Consider the following 22,552-nt stretch of genomic DNA (forward strand, 5'->3'; position numbering starts at 1 on the left):
AGTACACAAACAAAACACAAGTACACAAACAAAACGCAAGTACACAAACAAAACACAAGTAACAAACAAAACACAAGTACACAAACAAAACACAAGTAACAAACAAAACACAAGTACACAAACAAAACACAAGTACACAAACAAAACACAAGTAACAAACAAAACACAAGTACACAAACAAAACACAAGTACACACACAAAACCCCGCTAGCCACCCCGAGGTCCGAACACTGATATTATCTGATATTTTATTTTGATCTCATATGTAAGTTGCTTGACCAACGGATTCCCCCTCAGGGATCCACACATAGACTAAGAATAACCCGAAGCCTTCCTGGGTTTCACCCTCTGGGGAATCAGCTGGTCATGTGATCATAAATACAGCTGACATGTTGTGTTTTTAATTGAATTAAAACATCAGCATGAGTGTATTTAATATTATAATTCATATTGATTTAATGAATGTTGAATATGGCCGTCTTTACATGACGCCTGTGTGTGTGTGTGTGTGTGTGTGTGTGTGTGTGTGTGTGTGTGTGTGTGCTGCTGCCAGCATTAAGCACACAGCTGCTTGACAGTCATCTTTGAGGCGACTGATTTATTCTCAGAACCAGAAGGATTAAAGGCTGGAAAGTAGAGTGGAGTACTTTCAGAGTACTTTCAGAGTACTTGTACTTCATACATACATGTCATAGGACTGACCTGAGGCTGGTTCAGGACCAGTTTAAAGTTCCTCACTGTCCTTAAGTAAACGTGTCGAGTACTTCTAACACTGGGAAGCAGTTAAAGAGGCTCGCACACACACACACACACACACACACACACACACACACACACACACACACACACACACACACCATTAAACATGTCCAGGTGTCTCACTTCCTGTTGGGATGCAGCCGACATCTGACTTCTTTCAGCAGCTGAGAGGACCAGTTAGGACTGGTCATCCACATCTTAAGCTCTTACTGACGTACGTGTGTGTGTGTGTGTGTGTGTGTGGATGGTTAACTGCTGACTCATGAAACGTGTAACCACTAGAACCAGTTCAGCAGGTCTACACACCAGTATGTCTCCTCCTCCACACGGTTCATGTTTTTCCTTCCAGATACATTTATTTTATATATTTAAGTTTATACACGAGCTGCAACACCGGAAAAAAACAAACATTTGATTACAATTAAAGTATATTTTGCTGCAAAAATGTAATATTTTCTGCCTTTAAAAATGTGGAGATTTAATTTTCTTAGTGAACAAAGACAAAGAATCACACTGGGCTCCATAAATATTAAAGTTCAGACCATTAATCTAGAAAACTAAGACTTTAGACGTTATTTCTTCTAGATTCATGAGAACTTGATATTGTGTTCATGTCCTCGTGGTTTACAGGTTATACTTCCACCCTTCGCTGCTTGTGGTTTTAAACCAGTTAAACCAGTAAAGACACGTCACTCGAGTCCTGATAGATATTATTTATTAGAAAAAGAGGAGCAAAGCATTCTTTCTTTACAAGCCAAAAAAAACAGTTTGTTTAATCAGCTTTAAATAAAACGACCGGCAAGTGGAAGCAGCAGAAAACTATGTACACAAACACATGATGGCAAAGTAAAATCCAGAATTCATAAATAGGTTGAGGCCTCTTTCTGGACCAGTGAAGAAGAGGAAGGTGGCAGCGGTAAGAACACGGTGCAATCACTGAACTGGGATCAGACGTTGGGAGTGACGGGTCATTACAAACACAGGGGGGCGCGACCCCACAACCATCTCATCGACTTTCCAGAGGCTTCTTCTCTCGGCCTCCCGCCTGTAAACTCTCTGCTCACGGGGTGCGTTTCATTCGTCCGCCCTCGCGCCACCGAGCTTGGACTTGACGCGGCGCTTGCGGACTTCCTCCATCAGGTCCGTGAGGTACCGGATCTCCCGGCTGATGGACTCGGCCTTCTCCGCCAGCTCCCGGTTCCTCTCCTGCAGCGCGTCGCACTCTATGTGCAGCTGGTCCGTCTCCACGCGCTTCTTCTGCCGGTAGCGAGTGGCCGCCGTCTTGTTCTGCTCCATCTTCTTCACCTTCTTCTCCACTTTGGGAGCGCCGGACACCGATTTCACCCGGGGTGAGGGGGGCTGCGAGGAAGAGGAGGAGGAGGAAGGATCTGGTCTGGAGTAGGGTTTGGTCCTGGAGGAACCAGCCGGCGAGTCGGCGACGGACTCGATGCCGGAGTCGCTGTCGCAGTCGGGGATCGAGTCCGCGTTGACGAGGACGACCACGAAGGCGGGAGGAGGGGCCGCGGTGGCGGTGACCCCGACGTGATCCGCGACGAAGGGGGCCGAGGGGGACGGCGGCGTCTCCTCCGCGTCCAGGACGTCCACTTCGCTCCCCAGCTCCAGGGCGAAGGCCGGAGAGGCGGGCTCAGACCCCGAGACCTCCTGCTGGTCGGGATCCACCTCGGCCTGCTGGGCCTCGACCTCCTCCAGAGGGAGGGCGGAGTCAAAGGAGTCCACGTCCAGATCCATGTGGGACTCCAGGGACGCCAGCAGGTCCTCGGGGGAGCCGGGGCCCTGGTCCGGGGAGCCGATGAGGGAGTCCAGGTCGAACTCGCTCAGGTCGATCTTCTCCGACATCCAGTCCATGCCCGCGAACGCATCGTCTGCTGATGGAAAGATTCATTCAGATTAGAACCAAAAACGCTACGGAAGAAGATCAGAGGGCAGAGTTTGAGGAAATGTAATAAAGAGTTTGAGAAGTTAAATGAAAAGACGAGTTGCTGTGATCTCATGACGCATGTGAATGCGTCACGGTCGGATATTCACGACGCAATCGAATAACCACAATTACGTTTAACAAAAACCGCTGGAGGACACGCCTACGAGCCGCTGGCCAATTACTGCTCTCCGTAGGTTCACGCCCACCAATCAGTCTTTCAGGCCTTTAGTTCTGGTGTTTGACACAGAGCAGCACACTGCTGACGTGGCAGTGGAGGTACGACCTACTTCTACCACCTGGTGACTGCTGGCCATAAACGGCCCTTTAAATATTTACCAGCGTTCCCACACACACATATATATATATATAAATAAAGTCTCACCGGTGACGTCGTCTGCTCCCATGTGGGCGGTGAGCAGGTCTCCGGCTCCCAGCCAGGGGAGGGCCAGGGGGTCCGTGCCGGCTTTGGTCCCCAGGAACAGGAGGGGGTCGGCGGGGGGAGGAGGGGAGGAAAAGAGAGAGGAAGAGAGGGAGGAGGAAGAAGAGAGGGCGGGCGAAGCGGGCGGCTTGCCCTCCAGAGAGGAGGAGGGAGAAAGAGCTTCTTCTTCATCTTGGTCCAGAAGGGGCCCCATCGGGTCAGCCATCAGGAACGAGGGCCCTGAGGACACAAAGACACTCGGCATCAGATGCAAGGCACAAAATACAGATTATACGCTTCAGACTATGTCAGACCTAAACTCAGACTATCGAGTGCATCCTGTAGACTGACCTAAGTACAGGGCCTCCAGGTCCTCCAGGGCCAGCAGGAGGGTCATGGCTGCAGGGCCGTGAGCGGGCGAGTGAGAGCGGCGGCGAGCCCGGTGACGGGTCCAGGGGTTCGGTTCTGCTGGCGACGGCAGCAAAGCTGTGGGTGTTTGCCGAGAGAGACCTGAGGAAGAGGAGCAGACGTGGTGAGGAAGAGGAGCAACACCGGCCACTGAATAACGTGATTCATAAGAAAATGTATATAAATCTTCTGTACATGAAACACTCCTCACACGGGGTTTGCACTGTAGAAACAAAACTACTGGAAAATATTTTATTATTTACACAAAATATTAACATGTACATTGCAAGAATCTCACATTTTTCATGTATTATATTGTGTCAATAATATACATTTATTATAAACAAAATATATAATATACAATAAATATATATATATTTATTATATATTATAAACAAAATATATAATATACAATAAATATATATATATTTATTATATACAATATATATATATTTTTCACACAAAAAAAAGACCAAATTGGCTATAAAACAGAGGCTTTAATTTAATATTTCTTTCTTTATTTACACAAGTATGTTTTAAGTTTCTCATTAATTCTCTTTTTATATATATTTTAATCTATGTTGAATTTTAAATATCAGTTTATTATTAGTTTACTGGTGTCTGCACTTCCGTAATAATTAAACCTCTCCGCTTTCTAATCCTTATAAGGCTGGTGACGTCACTAACACGTGATGTGGTGGGGCTAATTTTAGGCCAATCCCTTCCACTGAAGTGACAGAGCGGCGTCATGGAGACAGGCCCCGCCCACCACCAGCACCGGGGACAACGTTTCCTAATTTGGTCATATGCTTCTGGCAGCTGACCCCGCCCCCCTCCACGCCCCTTCCTCAGCGCGTCACCCGCGGGCGTGTGGGCGGGTAACCCTGCTTGTTTTAACGGCCGGGAGAAAGGAGGTGGGGTCGGACAATGCGCGCGCCATTTTGGACGCGCCACGTTGTCAAAGTGTTGGATACACACAAAACACCTGCTGACGTCAGAGTCAAGTCTACCGGCCCGGACACCCGGAGTGGGCCCGCGTCCCGGTCACATGACCTGAAGCCAGAGGCTCTCGCGGAGGTGAAAGTGTCGATAATAACACGATATATATATATATATAAAAAATAAAATACTTACGCCATTTTGCCAGAAATAGCCAGTGCACTTAGCCTTCGCACTGCCGGGTTGATGCCGCTGCAAGGAGAGCCGCTGCGCGCCTTTAAACGGCCATGTCTGCGCGAGGGAGCGTCGCTGAGTTCCGGTGTGGACTGACGTAAAGAGACGTGGCGACGAAGACCCGGCCAGCAGGCCGCACTCACTTATATAGAGCCGGAGCACCGCCAACTGTACGCCTCCGCGGTGCCACTCCGCGGAGGGGGCATTTTACGCGTCAGGATCAGTCAAGAGAGGATTAATACATCATTCATACGCATAATCCAATCAGTCAAGAGAGGACTAATACATCATTCATGAGCATAATTCACAATAACGAGCTCCGAGCTGGACAGTTAACACACACACGCCACTAAGATCACTCCGCTTGAACGTGGTTTGTGATTGGTCGGATGCGGAACGTCCATACACAGCTGACAAAATAGATCCATACGGAGCCAGAAGTAGGTCAGATTCAAAATGTAAACATTGAGAAAGGAAAACAGTTTTGTGAGTCTTTTATGAACGTTTAACATCCCATAATGCGTACACTTTAATTAGTTAAACATTTATTATATATATTTTTTGTTTTTACATCAGAACATGTTTAATTTCCGGCGCCATTATTTAAGAAATACTAATTAAACAATTAAAACTATAATAATTTGGTATTAAATATGGTCAAAACTAGCTCGGTTGTATATGTTTTTGCTGCCTCCAACACAGAACATATTTAGGCGATGAACTAATCGTGTTTGTGTTAGAAAACTTATATTTCCTTTCAGCTGTTTGTAATGGTCCTCTACACAATAACTATATCTGTATTAGTTATGGATCTGTGTCTCTACACAATAACTATATCTGTATTAGTTATGGATCTGTGTCTCTACACAATAACTATATCTGTATTAGTTATGGATCTGTGTCTCTACACAATAACTATATCTGTATTAGTTATGGATCTGTGTCTCTACACAATAACTATATCTGTATTAGTTATGGATCTGTGTCTCTACACAATAACTATATCTGTATTAGTTATGGATCTGTGTCTCTACACAATAACTATATCTGTATTAGTTATGGATCTGTGTCTCTACACAATAACTATATCTGTATTAGTTATGGATCTGTGTCTCTACACAATAACTATATCTGTATTAGTTATGGATCTGTGTCTCTACACAATAACTATATCTGTATTAGTTATGGATCTGTGTCTCTACACAATAGCTATCTCTGTATTAGTTATGGATCTGTGTCTCTACACAATAGCTATATCTGTATTAGTTATGATCTGTGTCTCTACACAATAGCTATCTCTGTATTAGTTATGATCTGTGTCTCTACACAATAACTATCTCTGTATTAGTTATGATCTGTGTCTCTACACAATAACTATCTCTGTATTAGTTATGATCTGTTCTAACATGTAGCTCTTGAGGATCCTCTGCAGCTGCTGGTTAAACCTGATGAACCCGTTCAGTTCCCAGACAGAGAACTGGACTGCCCCCTGCTGGTGACTTTCATACAGAGAGATTATTATATAGCCAAATACATTTTTATATTTAATGAAAAATGTGCTTGTGTGTGACGTCACCCTTTTCATTTAATTTATTTCTGTTTAGATATATAGATAGATACTTTATGAAATGTGTTGAGAGAGAAACTAATTCCTTACTTTGGACTTTGTTTAGGTTTAGGTTCAAACACACTCATCCAGAAATAAAATATACCAAATATTTAAAGCAGAAGTATTCCAACAGGAATAAAAAATAAATAAAAAAGGATTGAAATAAGAATAAAAAGGATAAACATTTCCAAGAAGTCCAGTGTGAAGCTGCATCAACAGGAAGTCATACAGTAGAAACATGACGCAACATGCATATATTATATATGTAAAAGAAGAAATTAAACAGAAGCATCTCATTTATTAAACTGTTTTAATGACCAGGAGGTCCTCATAGGTTTTATAATTATAACTAAAGAAAAGTGTAAATATGTTAAAAAAATATGCAAATGTTGATACCATCATCAGAATCAGCTTTAACACATGAAGCATAGACTTCTATACAACCAGAGGAGACAGTTACCTTCTATACTAAACTCACATAAACAAACTCAGAATTTTTTGTGTGCATGTAGATTTATTAATGTTACACCCTGAATAAAAACAACAAAGTCATCTTGTGATTCTTAAAACTGAAACGAATGACGACAACAAGAAGAAGAAGAAGAAGAAGAAGAAGAAGAAGAAGAAGAAGAAGAAGAAGAAGAAGACTGAAGGCGCGCTTCATTTCTTCCCCTCGACGGTCCGGCCGAAGTATTCCTTCTGGAACTGCTGGAACTCCTTCTCCGTGAACACAGACTGCGTCTCCTTGGCCTTCTTGGCCGGTCGCTCCGGGCGGTTCCTGGCCTGTCTCCCCGGGTTGTGGCTCAGGATCTACGGGAGACAGAAAACAACATGAAAATGTTGTCCGACGGTCAACCGAGAGAGACGAAACACTGGGGAAACACTGTATGAAGCTGTAACAGTGTTTCCTCCACCGGTATATCAGAGGAAACACTGAATGAAGCTGTAACAGTGTTTCCCCCACCGGTATGTCAGAGGAAACACTGAATGAAGCTGTAACAGTGTTTCCCCTACCGGTATGTCAGAGGAAACACTGTATAGCTGTAACAGTGTTTCCCCTACCGGTATGTCAGAGGAAACACTGTATAGCTGTAACAGTGTTTCCCCCACCGGTATGTCAGAGGAAACACTGTATAGCTGTAACAGTGTTTCCCCTACTGGTATATCAGAGGAAACACTGTATAGCTGTAACAGTGTTTCCCCTACCGGTATGTCAGAGGAAACACTGTATAGCTGTAACAGTGTTTCCCCCACCGGTATGTCAGAGGAAACACTGTATAGCTGTAACAGTGTTTCCCCTACCGGTATATCAGAGGAAACACTGTATAGCTGTAACAGTGTTTCCCCCACCGGTATGTCAGAGGAAACACTGTAAAGCTGTAACAGTGTTTCCCCCACCGGTATATCAGAGGAAACACTGTATAGCTGTAACAGTGTTTCCCCTACCGGTATATCAGAGGAAACACTGAATGAAGCTGTAACAGTGTTTCCCCCACCGGTATATCAGAGGAAACACTGTAAAGCTGTAACAGTGTTTCCCCCACCGGTATGTCAGAGGAAACACTGTATAGCTGTAACAGTGTTTCCCCTACCGGTATATCAGAGGAAACACTGTATAGCTGTAACAGTGTTTCCCCTACCGGTATGTCAGAGGAAACACTGTATAGCTGTAACAGTGTTTCCCCTACCGGTATATCAGAGGAAACACTGAATGAAGCTGTAACAGTGTTTCCCCCACCGGTATATCAGAGGAAACACTGTAAAGCTGTAACAGTGTTTCCCCCACCGGTATGTCAGAGGAAACACTGTATAGCTGTAACAGTGTTTCCCCTACCGGTATATCAGAGGAAACACTGAATGAAGCTGTAACAGTGTTTCCCCCACCGGTATGTCAGAGGAAACACTGTATAGCTGTAACAGTGTTTCCCCCACCGGTATGTCAGAGGAAACACTGTAAAGCTGTAACAGTGTTTCCCCTACCGGTATATCAGAGGAAACACTGTATAGCTGTAACAGTGTTTCCCCTACCGGTATATCAGAGGAAACACTGAATGAAGCTGTAACAGTGTTTCCCCTACCGGTATATCAGAGGAAACACTGAATGAAGCTGTAACAGTGTTTCCCCCACCGGTATATCAGAGGAAACACTGTAAAGCTGTAACAGTGTTTCCCCCACCGGTATGTCAGAGGAAACACTGTATAGCTGTAACAGTGTTTCCCCTACCGGTATATCAGAGGAAACACTGTATAGCTGTAACAGTGTTTCCCCTACCGGTATGTCAGAGGAAACACTGTATAGCTGTAACAGTGTTTCCCCTACCGGTATATCAGAGGAAACACTGAATGAAGCTGTAACAGTGTTTCCCCCACCGGTATATCAGAGGAAACACTGTAAAGCTGTAACAGTGTTTCCCCCACCGGTATGTCAGAGGAAACACTGTATAGCTGTAACAGTGTTTCCCCTACCGGTATATCAGAGGAAACACTGTATAGCTGTAACAGTGTTTCCCCTACCGGTATGTCAGAGGAAACACTGTATAGCTGTAACAGTGTTTCCCCTACCGGTATGTCAGAGGAAACACTGTAAAGCTGTAACATGGTGTTTGGTACCAGGATATTCAGCTTCATTCTGACCTTCAGAGTGTCGCAGTCGGGCGTTTTGCGGTCGTCTCCCGTGAAGTACTTGAGGTTGGCGCTCATCTGGCTCTTCTGCTGCTTCTTCCTGAACTCCTCTGCCGGAACAAAACACCAAAGAAGAAGAAGGTGGTGTGAGAACAGGAGTTACGACCAGAAGGAGAGAGGTTGTTGTTGTTGTTGTCGTCGTCTCCACTGACCCACTGCAGACTTGACCCTCTTGTCCTTGACGGTGGCCTTGCTCCGGCCGGGCCCCAGGCGGCCCTGCAGCCGCTTCACCTGGCGGGCCACGCCCTGCCGGCTGCTGCTCACCTGCTCCATCACCGAGGCCGAGCCGGGAGTCTGCTGCTTCTTCTTCTGCTGCTTCTTCTTCCCTGTGCTGACGTCTGGGAGGAGGAAGAGGAGGAGGAAGAGGAGATCACAGGTTAAGAAAGAGACGCACACATCCTCACTCTGTATCATCTTTCACACACACAGAGAGAGAGACACACACACACACACACCAAACACACACACACACACAAAAAGACGCACACACAGACAAACACACAAAGACAGACAGACAAACACACACACACACACACAAAGACAAACAGACACACACATACACACACACACACACACACACACACACACACACACACACACACACACACAAAGATAGACACACACAGAGACAGACAAACACACACACACAAAGACACAGACACACACACACACACACACACACACACACACACACACACAGAGAGACAGACAGACACACACACAAAGACAGACACACACAGAAAGACAGACAAACACACACAGACATATACACACAGACACAGACACACACACACACACACACACACACACACACACACACACACACACACACAAAGACGCACAAACAAAGACAGACACACACACAAAGACACACACACACACACACACACACACACACACACACACACACACACACACACACACACAGAACTACGGCTCTAAACGCGTGGTCACGTGACTCTGAAGCTGACCTCTGACGTCATCGCTGAGCAGCTCCAGTCCTCTTCTGAGCAGCGACACCGACATCCTGGTGCGCGAGGCGAAGGTTCTGAGAAGCTCGAGCCACGCGGAGAGGAAGGAGAAGCTCGAGTCCAGAGCGGAACGAGCGGCCATCAACATCCGGTGAGCTGTGGTGCGCCACTTTAAAGGGACCGACTGGAAACACAGAAGAGGATGCGTAAGGTTCCGCCCGGAGACTTCTAGTCCTGTTTGTACTACTGATCTACTACTTATAATAATACTACTACTAATAATACTACTTATAATAATACTACTAATAATACTACTACTTATAAAACTACTACTACTACTACTTATAATAATACTACTACTAATAATACTACTTATAATAATACTACTAATAATACTACTACTAATAATACTACTTATAAAACTACTACTACTACTACTTATAATAATACTACTACTAATAATACTACTTATTTTTATTAATACTATACGCTCTTTTTAATTGTATTATATTATAAAGGAATACAATTACAATGATACATATTATATTTATGTTATTTTCATTTTTTTATTTTATTTTAATTCTAAAATAACGACGGGCAAAAACAGCTATTTGGTTGGGTGCATAATATAAATATATATATATATATATATATATATATATATATATATATATATATATATATATATATATATATATATATATATAAATATACAGTATATATAAATATATAAAGAAATAAAACGGTATATCACTAAGTAATTATTACACTTTATTGATAGATATAAACAACTGCTAAATATATACACCAAGACATATGCAGTCTCCAAGATGAAATGTGTGTGTTATGATGCAGTGATCTGAATATATTATTATCTTTAATACATGAGTTTAGAAACACCACATGTACGTTACAAAGTAATCACATTACTGCATAACGAGTCACCGCCTCCATTCACCTCCAGCTGCTGCGTGACCTGGGGGCGTAGTCTCTCTCTCTCTCTCTCTCTCTCTCTCTCTCTCTCTCTCTCTCTCTCTCTCTCTCTCTCACTTCATCTTTCTCTGCCACTCTAAACCTTTAGCACCGGACCAGGTCGATCCCTCAGAGTGACTCTCTCCAGAGAGATCCACCTCTCCAGAGTAATCCAGATCCACTGCTCCAGAGTGATCCACCTCTCCAGAGTGAACTAGATCCACCTCTCCAGAGAGATCCACCTCTCCAGATTGATCCACTTCTGCAGAGTGATCCACCTCTCCAGAGAGATCCAGATCCACCTCTCCAGGCTGGACCATGGCCCTCCAGACCAGATCCCTGGTGACCCCCCGCTGGCTGGCGCAGGCCGTGGCGCTCCGGCAGAACGTTTGCGTGCTGGACGCCTCGTGGTTTCTGCCCAAAGCGCGGCGCAGCGCGAGGAGCGAGTTCGAGGCGCGGCGCATCCCGGGCGCGGCGTTCCTGGACCTGGACCGGTGCTGCGACCGGACCTCGGCCCTGGACCTCATGCTGCCCCCGGAGCGGGTCTTCGCGGACCACGTCGGGAAGCTGGGCATCGAGCGCGGCACGCACGTGGTGGTGTACGACGCCAGCGAGTTCGGCAGCGCGTTCTCGGCGCCGCGCGCCTGGTGGATGTTCCGCACGTTCGGGCACGCCGCGGTGTCGCTGCTCAACGGGGGGCTCGCGGGCTGGGAGCTGGACGGCCGGCCGGTCGGCGGCGGCCGGTACGCCAGGCCGGCGCTGGTCGAGTTCAAGGCCTCCCTGAACCGCTCCTGGGTCAAGACCTACGAGGACGTCCTACACAACCTGGACACCAAGGGGTTCCAGCTGGTGGACGCCAGGCCCGCGGGCCGGTTCCGAGGCCTGGACCCTGAACCTAGAGACAGTGAGTACGGTGACCTTTAGTGACCTCTGACACACACCGTGGTCACATGATTATAGTAGTGTAGGTCTGGTTTTCTTGTTATTTCATGTTATTAGTCACATTTCTTACTGATTTTATCATTATCATCATCATCATCATCATCATCATCATCATCATCATCATTCTATCGTAGTTTGGCTAAAAATCGATGAAATCATTTGGATTATAATAAACGGTTATTACGCAACAATAAACGAAAGAAACACAAACGCAGCAGTAGACGAGTCTTTAGTCACCAGATACAGTCTGAGGACCTTATCTCACACACACACACACACACACACACACACTGAAACTCCACATGCCTCAGCAGTGACCTTTGACCTTCATTGTTTTTAGAGAAGTGTGAGTGAAGCTGGTTTTCCCCTTTTTGCCAAATCAAACAAAGTTTCAAAGTGCTTCAAGATAAAAGTCGGACCGTTTGTCCCCGCGGACGCTTTTCTAAGGAAACATGGTGACGTCTGTTTGTGGGCGGAGCTTTGTTCACATGTGCAAATATCAGTCTATATGTTACTGGTTAAGAGTAAATGAAGATGACACGCAGAAAAAAATGAAAAGGTTTCAGGTCCGCCTATAAAAAAATCACTTTCAGGATAATTATTTCTTTGAAATGATGCAGCTGTAAGGTCCAACTCTAACCCAAATCATAGCTCAATATGTGAACATTCTCTAACCCAAATCATAGCTCAATATGTGAACATTCTCTAACCCAAATCATAACTCAATATGTGAACATTCTCTAACCCAAATCATAGCTCAATATGTGAACATTCTCTAACCCAAATCATAACTCAATATGTGAACATTCTCTAACCCAAATCATAGCTCAATATGTGAACATTCTCTAACCCAAATCATAGCTCAATATGTGAACATTCTCTAACCCAAATCATAACTCAATATGTGAACATTCTCTAACCCAAATCATAACTCAATATGTGAACATTCTCTAACCCAAATCATAACACAATATGTGAACATTCACTAACCCAAATCATACACAATATGTGAACATTCTCTAACCCAAATCATAACTCAATATGTGAACATTCTCTAACCCAAATCATAGCTCAATATGTGAACATTCTCTAACCCAAATCATAACTCAATATGTGAACATTCTCTCTGCAAAGGTTGACTTTGATAAAGTGAAGCAGAACAAAGTTAGAGAGGGTTTAGAACAGAGAACATTCAGGAGAGGACTCATTGGGCCCATTGGGGCTATTTGAATTTGCTCATGTACCAAACCATATATTTCACTTGTATATTACTTATGGTGTTCAATACATCCACATACAGCAGTTTGGGGCTTTTTTATTCATAAAACCAGCTATGATTTACAGTTTTATATAACAATCGTTCAGTCTTAACCAGCGGGATCTGAAGCAATGCATTCCTCCCTTGGTGCTGGAAGTTGGGTTAGCGTTGGGTGTTGCCCTGGAGTAGTGGGGGTCAGTAGTCGGGGTCAGTAGTCGGGGTCAGTAGTCGGGGTCAGTAGTGGGGGTCAGTAGTGGGGGTCAGTAGTCGGGGTCAGTAGTGGGGGTCAGTAGTCGGGGTCAGTAGTGGGGGTCAGTAGTCGGGGTCAGTAGTCGGGGTCAGTAGTCGGGGTCAGTAGTGGGGGTCAGTAGTCGGGGTCATTAGTGGGGGTCAGTAGTCGGGGTCAGTAGTGGGGGTCAGTAGTGGGGGTCAGTAGTCGGGGTCAGTAGTGGGGGTCAGTAGTGGGGGTCAGTAGTCGGGGTCAGTAGTGGGGGTCAGCCCGTTGGTCCTGAACAAAGGGTTTCGGGCTCCCGGGTCTTACCAACAAGAGCAGTGGGAGTAAATTATTGTCCGAGATGTTTTTTGGTAGCGTTGCCAGAAATGAAAACGGGTCTCCTCTCTCTCTGGTCGACAGACACGGAGCCCGGACACATCCCCGGCTCCATCAACGTGCCCTTCCACCACTTCCTGTCGCCGGCGGGTCACTTCCTGCCCGCCGAGCAGCTCCGGGCTCTGTTCGCCCGGGCCGGCGTGGACCTCGGCCGGCCCGTTTGCGTCTCGTGCGGCTCGGCCGTGACGGCGTGCGCCGTGGCGCTGGCGGCCCACGAGTGCGGGCACCCGGGGGTGTCGGTGTACGACGGCGGCTGGTCGGAGTGGTTCGCCCGCGCCGCGCCCGAGCTCGTCATCTCTGAAGGACGGGGGAAGCACGTGTGATCATGTGTGTGTGCTGAATATGAATACAAGGATAATGTCTATTTCTTTCTTTCTCAACTGTTAAACTGTTAAACCAAAATCTCTCAGTTAAGCAGAGAATGAAAAACAATGTTTTTAATCTGTCGTTTCTTCATCTTGGCTGATAAAAATATGATCATTGTGAAAGTGTGTTCGTTTCTCTGCAAAGATTTTTGTTAAAATGCTGCTTGTGTTTCTTTTGTTCGTTTGTGAATATGAATCTGTAATATTTACATGATTCATCGTGAACAACGATGGCTGAAAGGAGGGTTATTGATTGTTATGTTATTGATCTGCTACTGGTCCCCATTCTGTGAGGGTGTTCACGCTCCAGCCACAAGGGGGCGCCAGAGGCAAGCCAACAAACCACAGATTCCACAAGCTTTAAAAAATACACTTTTTTATATATTAGTATTCAAGTTAAAGTCTGACTTTGCCTTAAATTATTGAAAGCTAATCACTCAATATATTCAACATAATTGCTGAGACAACACTTGAATATATTGTCAATCAATCAATACGATGGCTCCTCCTCTCCACCTCGAGGCCATGGGAAGACATCTGCACCAGCTTGACAACAAGATCGGCATTTAGAAAGAAAAAGGTGATTCAATGATGTTAAGGTAAAGGTGTGTCAATGATGTAAAGGTAAAGGTGCTTCAATGATGTTAAGGTAAAGGTGCTTCAATGATGTTAAGGTAAAGGTGTGTCAATGATGTTAAGGTAAAGGTGTGTCAATGATGTTAAGGTAAAGGTGCTTCAATGATGTAAAGGTGCTTCAATGATGTTAAGGTAAAGGTGTGTCAATGATGTAAAGGTAAAGGTGCTTCAATGATGTTAAGGTAAAGGTGCTTCAATGATGTTAAGGTAAAGGTGTGTCAATGATGTTAAGGTAAAGGTGTGTCAATGATGTAAAGGTAAAGGTGCTTCAATGATGTAAAGGTGCTTCAATGATGTTAAGGTAAAGGTGCTTCAATGATGTAAAGGTAAAGGTGTGTCAATGATGTTAAGGTAAAGGTGCTTCAATGATGTTTAGGTAAAGGTGCTTCAATGATGTTAAGGTAAAGGTGCTTCAATGATGTTAAGGTAAAGGTGTGTCAATGATGTTAAGGTAAAGGTGCTTCAATGATGTTAAGGTAAAGGTGCTTCAATGATGTTAAGGTAAAGGTGTGTCAATGATGTTAAGGTAAAGGTCCTTCAATGATGTTAAGGTAAAGGTCCTTCAATGATGTTAAGGTAAAGGTGCTTCAATGATGTTAAGGTAAAGGTGTGTCAATGATGTTAAGGTAAAGGTGCTTCAATGATGTTAAGGTAAAGGTGCTTCAATGATGTTAAGGTAAAGGTGCTTCAATGATGTTTAGGTAAAGGTGTGTCAATGATGTTAAGGTAAAGGTGCTTCAATGATGTTAAGGTAAAGGTGCTTCAATGATGTTAAGGTAAAGGTGCTTCAATGATGTTAAGGTAAAGGTGTGTCAATGATGTTAAGGTAAAGGTGCTTCAATGATGTTAAGGTAAAGGTGCTTCAATGATGTTAAGGTAAAGGTGCTTCAATGATGTTAAGGTAAAGGTGCTTCAATGATGTTAAGGTAAAGGTGTGTCATGATGTTAAGGTAAAGGTGCTTCAATGATGTTAAGGTAAAGGTGTGTCAATGATGTTAAGGTAAAGGTGCTTCAATGATGTTAAGGTAAAGGTGTGTCAATGATGTTAAGGTAAAGGTGCTTCAATGATGTTAAGGTAAAGGTGTGTCAATGATGTTAAGGTAAAGGTGTGTCAATGATGTTAAGGTAAAGGTGCTTCAATGATGTTAAGGTAAAGGTGTGTCAATGATGTTAAGGTAAAGGTGCTTCAATGATGTTAAGGTAAAGGTGTGTCAATGATGTTAAGGTAAAGGTGCTTCAATAAGGTAAAGGTGCTTCAATGCTTCCTTTACGTCTCCTTTAGGAAACCCTGGACCTTCCAGACTGCCCCTTTAAAGAGCTTTCAGTCGGGGAAACACACACTTCTTCTTCTTCTTCTTCTTCTTCTTCTTCTTCTTCTTCTTCTTCTTCTTCTTCTTCTTCTTCTTCTTCTTCTTCTTCAGGGACACCGAGTAGCACAGCAACAAATCAACCGAAACTCGAGGGTTTCCTTTTTGCCTGAAAGTGTTAAAAAAAGAAAGAAGAGTTGAGGCCGATTCCTAAAGGGTTTGAAGCGAGGGACGCTGCTTCAGCGAAACCACACCAACCACAGGGTTTTTTCTTTACCCAGAAACATTTGCTGTACTTCACTTCTCCTCTACGTAGATAGAGATCTGGCTCCTCGAAGGGAAAGCAAAGGATTCCAATTCATCCGACGAGTCCACGGACATGGTGACCGGCCGGCCGAGAGACAGGCAGGTAGGTTCTGCTCCTCCGTGGTGGGGCTTCTCTTTTTGTCATAGAAATCTTTGTTTTTCGTGGCACTGAATGAATGAATGAATGAGTCGGTGACGGGGAAATGGAGCGTCACGGGGTTTGATGACTTTTAACGATATGAACCGCGTTTTGTGATAACTCGAGGTTTAGGCTCGCTTCCCGCTTCCAATGTTCTGATAATAAAATACGCCGATGACGGCATTTTATTTTGGTGTGTGGACAGGAAATAGAAGTTGCAACCGTGTCACTGTGGACACAAACCCTACTAAAGACTGTGGACCCCTTTAAAGTGAGAGTTTATTTATCTTTGTTTAGAAAATACTGACTGATGTAGATTTTTCACATATGAGAGAGTGAATATATTATCAGCAGCGAAGGGTCATGGTGAATACAGGACGGTAAAGAAGTAAAGTACACAAAGAAGCAGGAGATAGTTAACAGGAGAGAGAAAGGCAGGTAGACTGGGGGGGGGGGGGGTGGGGGGGAGAGAGATGGAGGGAGATGGAAAGAGCGTGGGGGTGAGAGAGAAAGAGAGAGAGAAAGAGAGAGAGAGAAAGAGAGAGAGACCCAGATAACTCTTGATGACAATTAATGACTCCTCATAACTCGTAATAACCCTCAAAAACTCTAATTAACTCTTAATGACTCCTAATAACTTGTATTACCTCTTAATAACTCCAAATACAACTACTAATAACCCTTAATAATGCTTAATGACTCTTAATGATTCTTAATGACTCATAATAACTCTTAATAATGCCCACTGCCTCTTAATAACTCTTAATAACTCATCATAACTCTTAATAACCCTTAATAACTCTAAATAACTCTTATTAACTCTTAATAACTCTGAATAACTCTTAATAACCCTTAATAACTCTAAATAACTCTAAATAACTCTTATTAACTCTTAATAACTCTGAATAACTCTTGCTGACTCTTAATGATTATTAACACTCAATAACTCTTTATAACTCCTAATATCTCTCATTTTATGTGAGACGTTTTAAACTTGGTTATTTTCTGTGCATCCCATAATATGAAACCCAATAGGTTTAAGGATCATTTGAGCTCTCATGCACTGAGACATATTTCTGTTGTTTCATCTGTGTGTTTGTGTGGTGAAACCTTTACGCTGCCATCATTCGCTGTAGAAGAAATTCAAAATCTCAGTGCGATTATCCTGGATAAAAAAAAAGGTCAATACAAATAAAGAAATGAACAAGAAGCACTGAGATTAGCTTTGCATCAAAAACATAAAAGTTTTGTAGAGAACAAGAAATGAAGAGGGTTTTTTTTCTGACTAGAACCCACGGCAGCTTCCTGGGAAGAGGGCGGGTCAGGAAGTGGTTGAGTGAGTGTGTTTTCTCTGAAGTGTGTGGTTTGTTCTGAGCTTTTGAGAGGAAAGAGAGAACAGAGCGTCGGCTAGAGGGGAAGTCCAAATGTCAGAAAAAGAAACATTTTAAACAGAACGGACACGTAAGTCAGACGGAGGGAAAGTGAGACTGAGGACTTGGAAACTTACCTCAAAGTGCTGCTTCTCTAAAAAAAAAGGTTTCCTCCCCTAAACATCACGAGTTACACAAAACTTCCCTCATGTAGGTCAAGCTGCAAAAACACACTGGATCTGACACTTCCCATAATGCAACTTGATAGTGTCTTTTGCGACCAGGCAGCGGCTGTCATGTGAAGTCACGTGTTAAAGCTGCATGTGTTAAAGCTGCATTCTCTCTCCTGACCACCAGGGGGTGACTCCTCTGGTTGTATAGAAGTCTATGCTTCATGTGTTACAGCTGCATTCTATCTCCTGACCACCAGGGGGTGACTCCTCTGGTTGTATAGAAGTCTATGCTTCATGTGTTACAGCTGCATTCTATCTCCTGACCACCAGGGGGCGACTCCTCTGGTTGTATAGAAGTCTATGCTTCATGTGTTACAGCTGCATTCTATCTCCTGACCACCAGGGGGTGACTCCTCTGGTTGTATAGAAGTCTATGCTTCATGTGTTAAAGCTGCACTCTCTCTCCTGACCACCAGGGGGCGACTCCTCTGGTTGTATAGAAGTCTATGCTTCATGTGTTAAAGCTGCATTCTCTCTCCTGACCACCAGGGGGCGACTCCTCTGGTTGTATAGAAGTCTATGCTTCATGTGTTAAAGCTGCATTCTCTCTCCTGACCACCAGTGGGTGACTCCTCGGGTTGTGTAGAAGTCTATGCTTCATGTGTTAAAGCTGCATTCTCTCTCCTGACCACCAGGGGGAGACTCCTCCGGTTGTATAGAAATATATGCTTCATGTGTTAAAGCTGCATTCTCTCTCCTGACCACCAGGGGGTGACTCCTCCGGTTGTATAGAAGCATATGCTTCATGTGTTAAAGCTGCATTCTCTCTCCTGACCACCAGGGGGTGACTCCTCTGGTTGTATAGAAGTCTATGCTTCATGTGTTAAAGCTGCATTCTCTCAAAGTTAAGACATAAAAACATCTATCTCTCCATGTTTTTATTAATTAAGTTATATAACTGAGGGTATGAATGCGTTGTGAACAAACCCCTCTGCATAAACCCTCAGAATATATGCAGGAATGAAAGAGTAAAGTTATATAAATGAGGTTATGAACAGGGTGTCGTTAGGCCTGTTTTAGGGTGAAGCCCCCCTACAATGTTTTTCAGCCCCTCCCCCCCAAATAATTTGGCTTGAATTTTTATTTTTTTTGATGTCATTAAATTAAACCATTGTTTCTTACATTCTTATTTATAGCTCTAACATGCTACATATGTGCGTGTGTTCTGGTTTGTATGTTTTCTCCCCTTCAAATTACAATCCAACGGGCTATCAGTTTATCTCATAGTAAACTACACCAAGGAGTACCATTAAACAATATTTTTCATTCGATAATAAGGTGTACTTGAAATGTTTTTGTTATTCATGTTTTTCTTCTTCTATTGAATGTTATACTTGACACTGAACTAGTTCATCTTTATCTCAGTGATAGTGTACAGATGAGCGTAAAATATCATTGGTTTGTAAAAACTACACAACAAAATAGATGTAAATCTTATTCCCTTCTGCTCAAAATAAAAGAAGTAAACAACTCAAAAGTTGACCCTGTCAGGTCCGTTCTCCATCCACTGGATTTGGGAGTGACGTGGATATGAAAGCTAGTTTATCCGTCTTTCCTTCACAAGCAGGAAAAGTATTTCTCTCTCGTTATTTGAGAAAAGTTCATTTTTGTGTTCACTATGACCCTGAAATTCTGTCTCTTCTATTATCATATACTGAATGAATGCAACACTACAGAGCAACACCACTCTTCCTGATTGAACCATCTATGAACTGTCTGACACAATGGATATCTGAGGCCACAAATGGGCCACAAAAAATGGTTATGAATGCGTTGTGAACACACGTCTTTAAAGAGGAGTTTAGTTGCATGTCATCATGATGAAGACTCTACAGGTGAACACATGACATTTCACCACTTCATCACTGACTTCAAGAGGAGTTATTGTCTTACACATCTTATAAAATGTTATGTTTAAATATGCAAATGAGGCGTTACGTAATGTTAACTTTTGGTGAATTCAAGAGAAATCTACAGGCGTTAACAGACCAAGAAGTAAAAAAAAACCTGAAAGTGTGTTTTGGGTGTTTTGGTTCCTTTGTGACTGATACGCTGGTCCAGTGGGCTGGATCTAGTAACACGCTGGTTCACGGCAGCTTCAACAGGATCTTTGCAGATCAGCTTCCCGTTTCTCACAGACGTTTACTTCCTGATTAATGCCACCTTTTTATTTGTTCTCCTTTCCTATAATCATTGAATTGGGTTACGTTACTGTTGCTTTAAGAGAAGGACGTGCAGAGCAGGAAGTCACCGGAACGGAACGTTTGAGTTCTCAGAAGAAAAAAAGTTGTGACCTTTATTAAAACCTCATAAACAGGTTATTAAAACCTCATAAACAGGTTATTAAAACCTCATAAACAGGTTATTAAAAACTCATGAACAGGTTGTTAAAAACTCATGAACAGGTTGTTAAAAACTCATGAACAGGTGCACGGAAATGTACAAAAAAGAAGAAGTTTGTTTTTGATGAAAATCTTTTTTTCAAATCTGTAGCGTTAGTTTTTTTTTAGGTGTTTTGGGGCGATGTGTGTGTGTGTGTGTGTGTGTGTGTGTGTGTGTGTGTGTGTGTGTGTATGTGTGTCCGTGTGTGTGTGTGTATGTATGTGTGTGTGTGTATGTGTGTCCGTGTGTGTGTGTATGTATGTGTGTGTCCGTGTGTGTGTGTATGTGTGTATGTATGTGTGTGTGTGTGTCCGTGTGTATGTGTGTCTGTGTGTGTCTGTGTCCGTGTGTGTGTGTGTGTCCATGTGTGTGTGTCCGTGTGTGTGTGTCCGTGTGTGTGTGTGTGTCCGTGTGTGTGTGTCCGTGTGTGTGTGTGTGTGTAGGTGTGTGTGTCTATATATGTGTGTGTGTCTATATATATATAGGAGGAATAACCGTCTGCAGGGAAGTGCAGGTGGATCATTGACGCGCACCAGGGGGATAAAAGCTGCAGCAGCAGAAACCATCGCGTCTCTAACCGTCAGCTTTAAGCCGCTACACACACACACACACACACACACACACACACACACACACACACACACACACACACACACACACACTAAACACACTCACTCAGACCTCAAACCCTCACAGCGCTGAGCGGGGGCCGGTCGTTGGGTCTGATCCTGATCTGTGATTGTGTTCCTGAGTAGTGGCCTTCAGGAGGGTGTGGGGTCACGTCCTGTGACAGGATAAAACATAAAACCTCTGATCTGTGTCTGCTGTTCCTTCACAGGACGCCTCATGAGAGCAGGACCTTGAGTCGGAGGTAAGACTGTGTGTGTGTGTGTGTGTGTGTGTGTGTGTGTGTGTGTGTGTGTGTGTGTGTGTGTGTGTGTGTGTGTGTGTGTGTGTGTCATAAAACAAGCTATGATTTACAGTTTTATATAACAATCGTCCCGTGTCTCTGGGTCTCGTCCCGTGTCTCTAGGTCTCGTCCCGTGTCTCTAGGTCTCGTCCCGTGTCTCTAGGTCTCGTCCCGTGTCTCTAGGTCTCGTCCCGTGTCTCTAGGTCTCGTTCCGTGTCTCTGGGTCTCGTCCCATGTCTCTAGGTCCCCGTCCCGTGTCTCTGGGTCTCGTCCCATGTCTCTAGGTCTCGTCCCGTGTCTCTATGTCTCGTCCCGTGTCTCTAGGTCTCGTCCCGTGTCTCTAGGTCTCGTCCCGTGTCTCTGGGTCTCGTCCCATGTCTCTAGGTCCCCGTCCCGTGTCTCTGGGTCTCGTCCCATGTCTCTAGGTCTCGTCCCATGTCTCTAGGTCTCGTCCCGTGTCTCTATGTCTCGTCCCGTGTCTCTAGGTCTCGTCCCGTGTCTCTATGTCTCGTCCCGTGTCTCTAGGTCTCGTCCCGTGTCTCTGGGTCTCGTCCCATGTCTCTGGGTCTCGTCCCGTGTCTCTAGGTCTCGTCCCATGTCTCTGGGTCTCATCCCGTGTCTCTAGGTCTCGTCCCGTGTCTCTAGGTCTCATCCCGTGTCTCTGGGTCTCGTCCCGTGTCTCTAGGTCTCGTCCCGTGTCTCTAGGTCTCATCCCGTGTCTCTAGGTCTCGTCCCGTGTCTCTGGGTCTCGTCCCGTGTCTCTGGGTCTCGTCCCATGTCTCTAGGTCCCCGTCCCGTGTCTCTGGGTCTCGTCCCGTGTCTCTGGGTCTCGTCCCGTGTCTCTAGGTCTCGTCCCGTGTCTCTAGGTCTCGTCCCGTGTCTCTAGGTCTCGTCCCGTGTCTCTAGGTCTCGTCCCGTGTCTCTAGGTCTCGTTCCGTGTCTCTGGGTCTCGTCCCATGTCTCTAGGTCCCCGTCCCGTGTCTCTGGGTCTCGTCCCATGTCTCTGGGTCTCGTCCCATGTCTCTAGGTCTCGTCCCGTGTCTCTGGGTCTCGTCCCATGTCTCTAGGTCCCCGTCCCGTGTCTCTGGGTCTCGTCCCATGTCTCTAGGTCTCGTCCCGTGTCTCTATGTCTCGTCCCGTGTCTCTAGGTCTCGTCCCGTGTC

General features: G+C 44.6%; 3 protein-coding genes across 4 annotated transcripts; 1 reads left to right on the forward strand and 2 right to left on the reverse strand.

Moving 5' to 3' along the window:
- Positions 1-1,460: 1,460 nt before the first annotated feature.
- On the reverse strand, positions 1,461-4,801 carry atf4a (activating transcription factor 4a). 2 transcript variants are annotated; one of them, XM_079220213.1, is made up of 4 exons: positions 4,659-4,801; positions 3,468-3,626; positions 3,081-3,356; positions 1,461-2,642 (listed from the first exon to the last, which is right to left on the reverse strand). In XM_079220213.1, exons 2-4 carry the CDS (start codon positions 3,511-3,513, stop codon positions 1,834-1,836), a joined length of 1,131 nt encoding a protein of 376 aa, XP_079076339.1. In that variant the 5' UTR covers positions 3,514-3,626; positions 4,659-4,801; the 3' UTR covers positions 1,461-1,833. The 2 variants fall into 2 exon arrangements, with proteins under 2 accessions (XP_079076339.1, XP_079076338.1); XM_079220212.1 differs by having other exon boundaries at positions 1,461-2,645.
- Positions 4,802-6,800: 1,999 nt separating this feature from the next.
- On the reverse strand, positions 6,801-10,090 carry rps19bp1 (ribosomal protein S19 binding protein 1). The gene is made up of 4 exons (XM_079219145.1): positions 9,960-10,090; positions 9,141-9,326; positions 8,941-9,038; positions 6,801-7,116 (listed from the first exon to the last, which is right to left on the reverse strand). The coding sequence occupies exons 1-4, from the start codon at positions 10,012-10,014 to the stop codon at positions 6,967-6,969; spliced, it is 489 nt and encodes a 162-aa protein (XP_079075271.1). The 5' UTR covers positions 10,015-10,090; the 3' UTR covers positions 6,801-6,966.
- A 1,159-nt stretch (positions 10,091-11,249) lies between these two features.
- Positions 11,250-14,090, forward strand: LOC306737346 (3-mercaptopyruvate sulfurtransferase-like; the record flags this gene model as incomplete). The annotated part of the gene is made up of 2 exons (XM_079219067.1): positions 11,250-11,835; positions 13,766-14,090. The coding sequence occupies 2 exons, from the start codon at positions 11,250-11,252 to the stop codon at positions 14,062-14,064; spliced, it is 885 nt and encodes a 294-aa protein (XP_079075193.1). The 3' UTR covers positions 14,065-14,090.
- Between the last annotated feature and the right edge of the window lie 8,462 nt (positions 14,091-22,552).

Source organism: Taurulus bubalis, assembly GCF_910589615.1.
Source record: "Taurulus bubalis genome assembly, chromosome: 6".
In the NCBI taxonomy this organism is placed as follows: Eukaryota; Metazoa; Chordata; class Actinopteri; order Perciformes; family Cottidae; genus Taurulus; species Taurulus bubalis.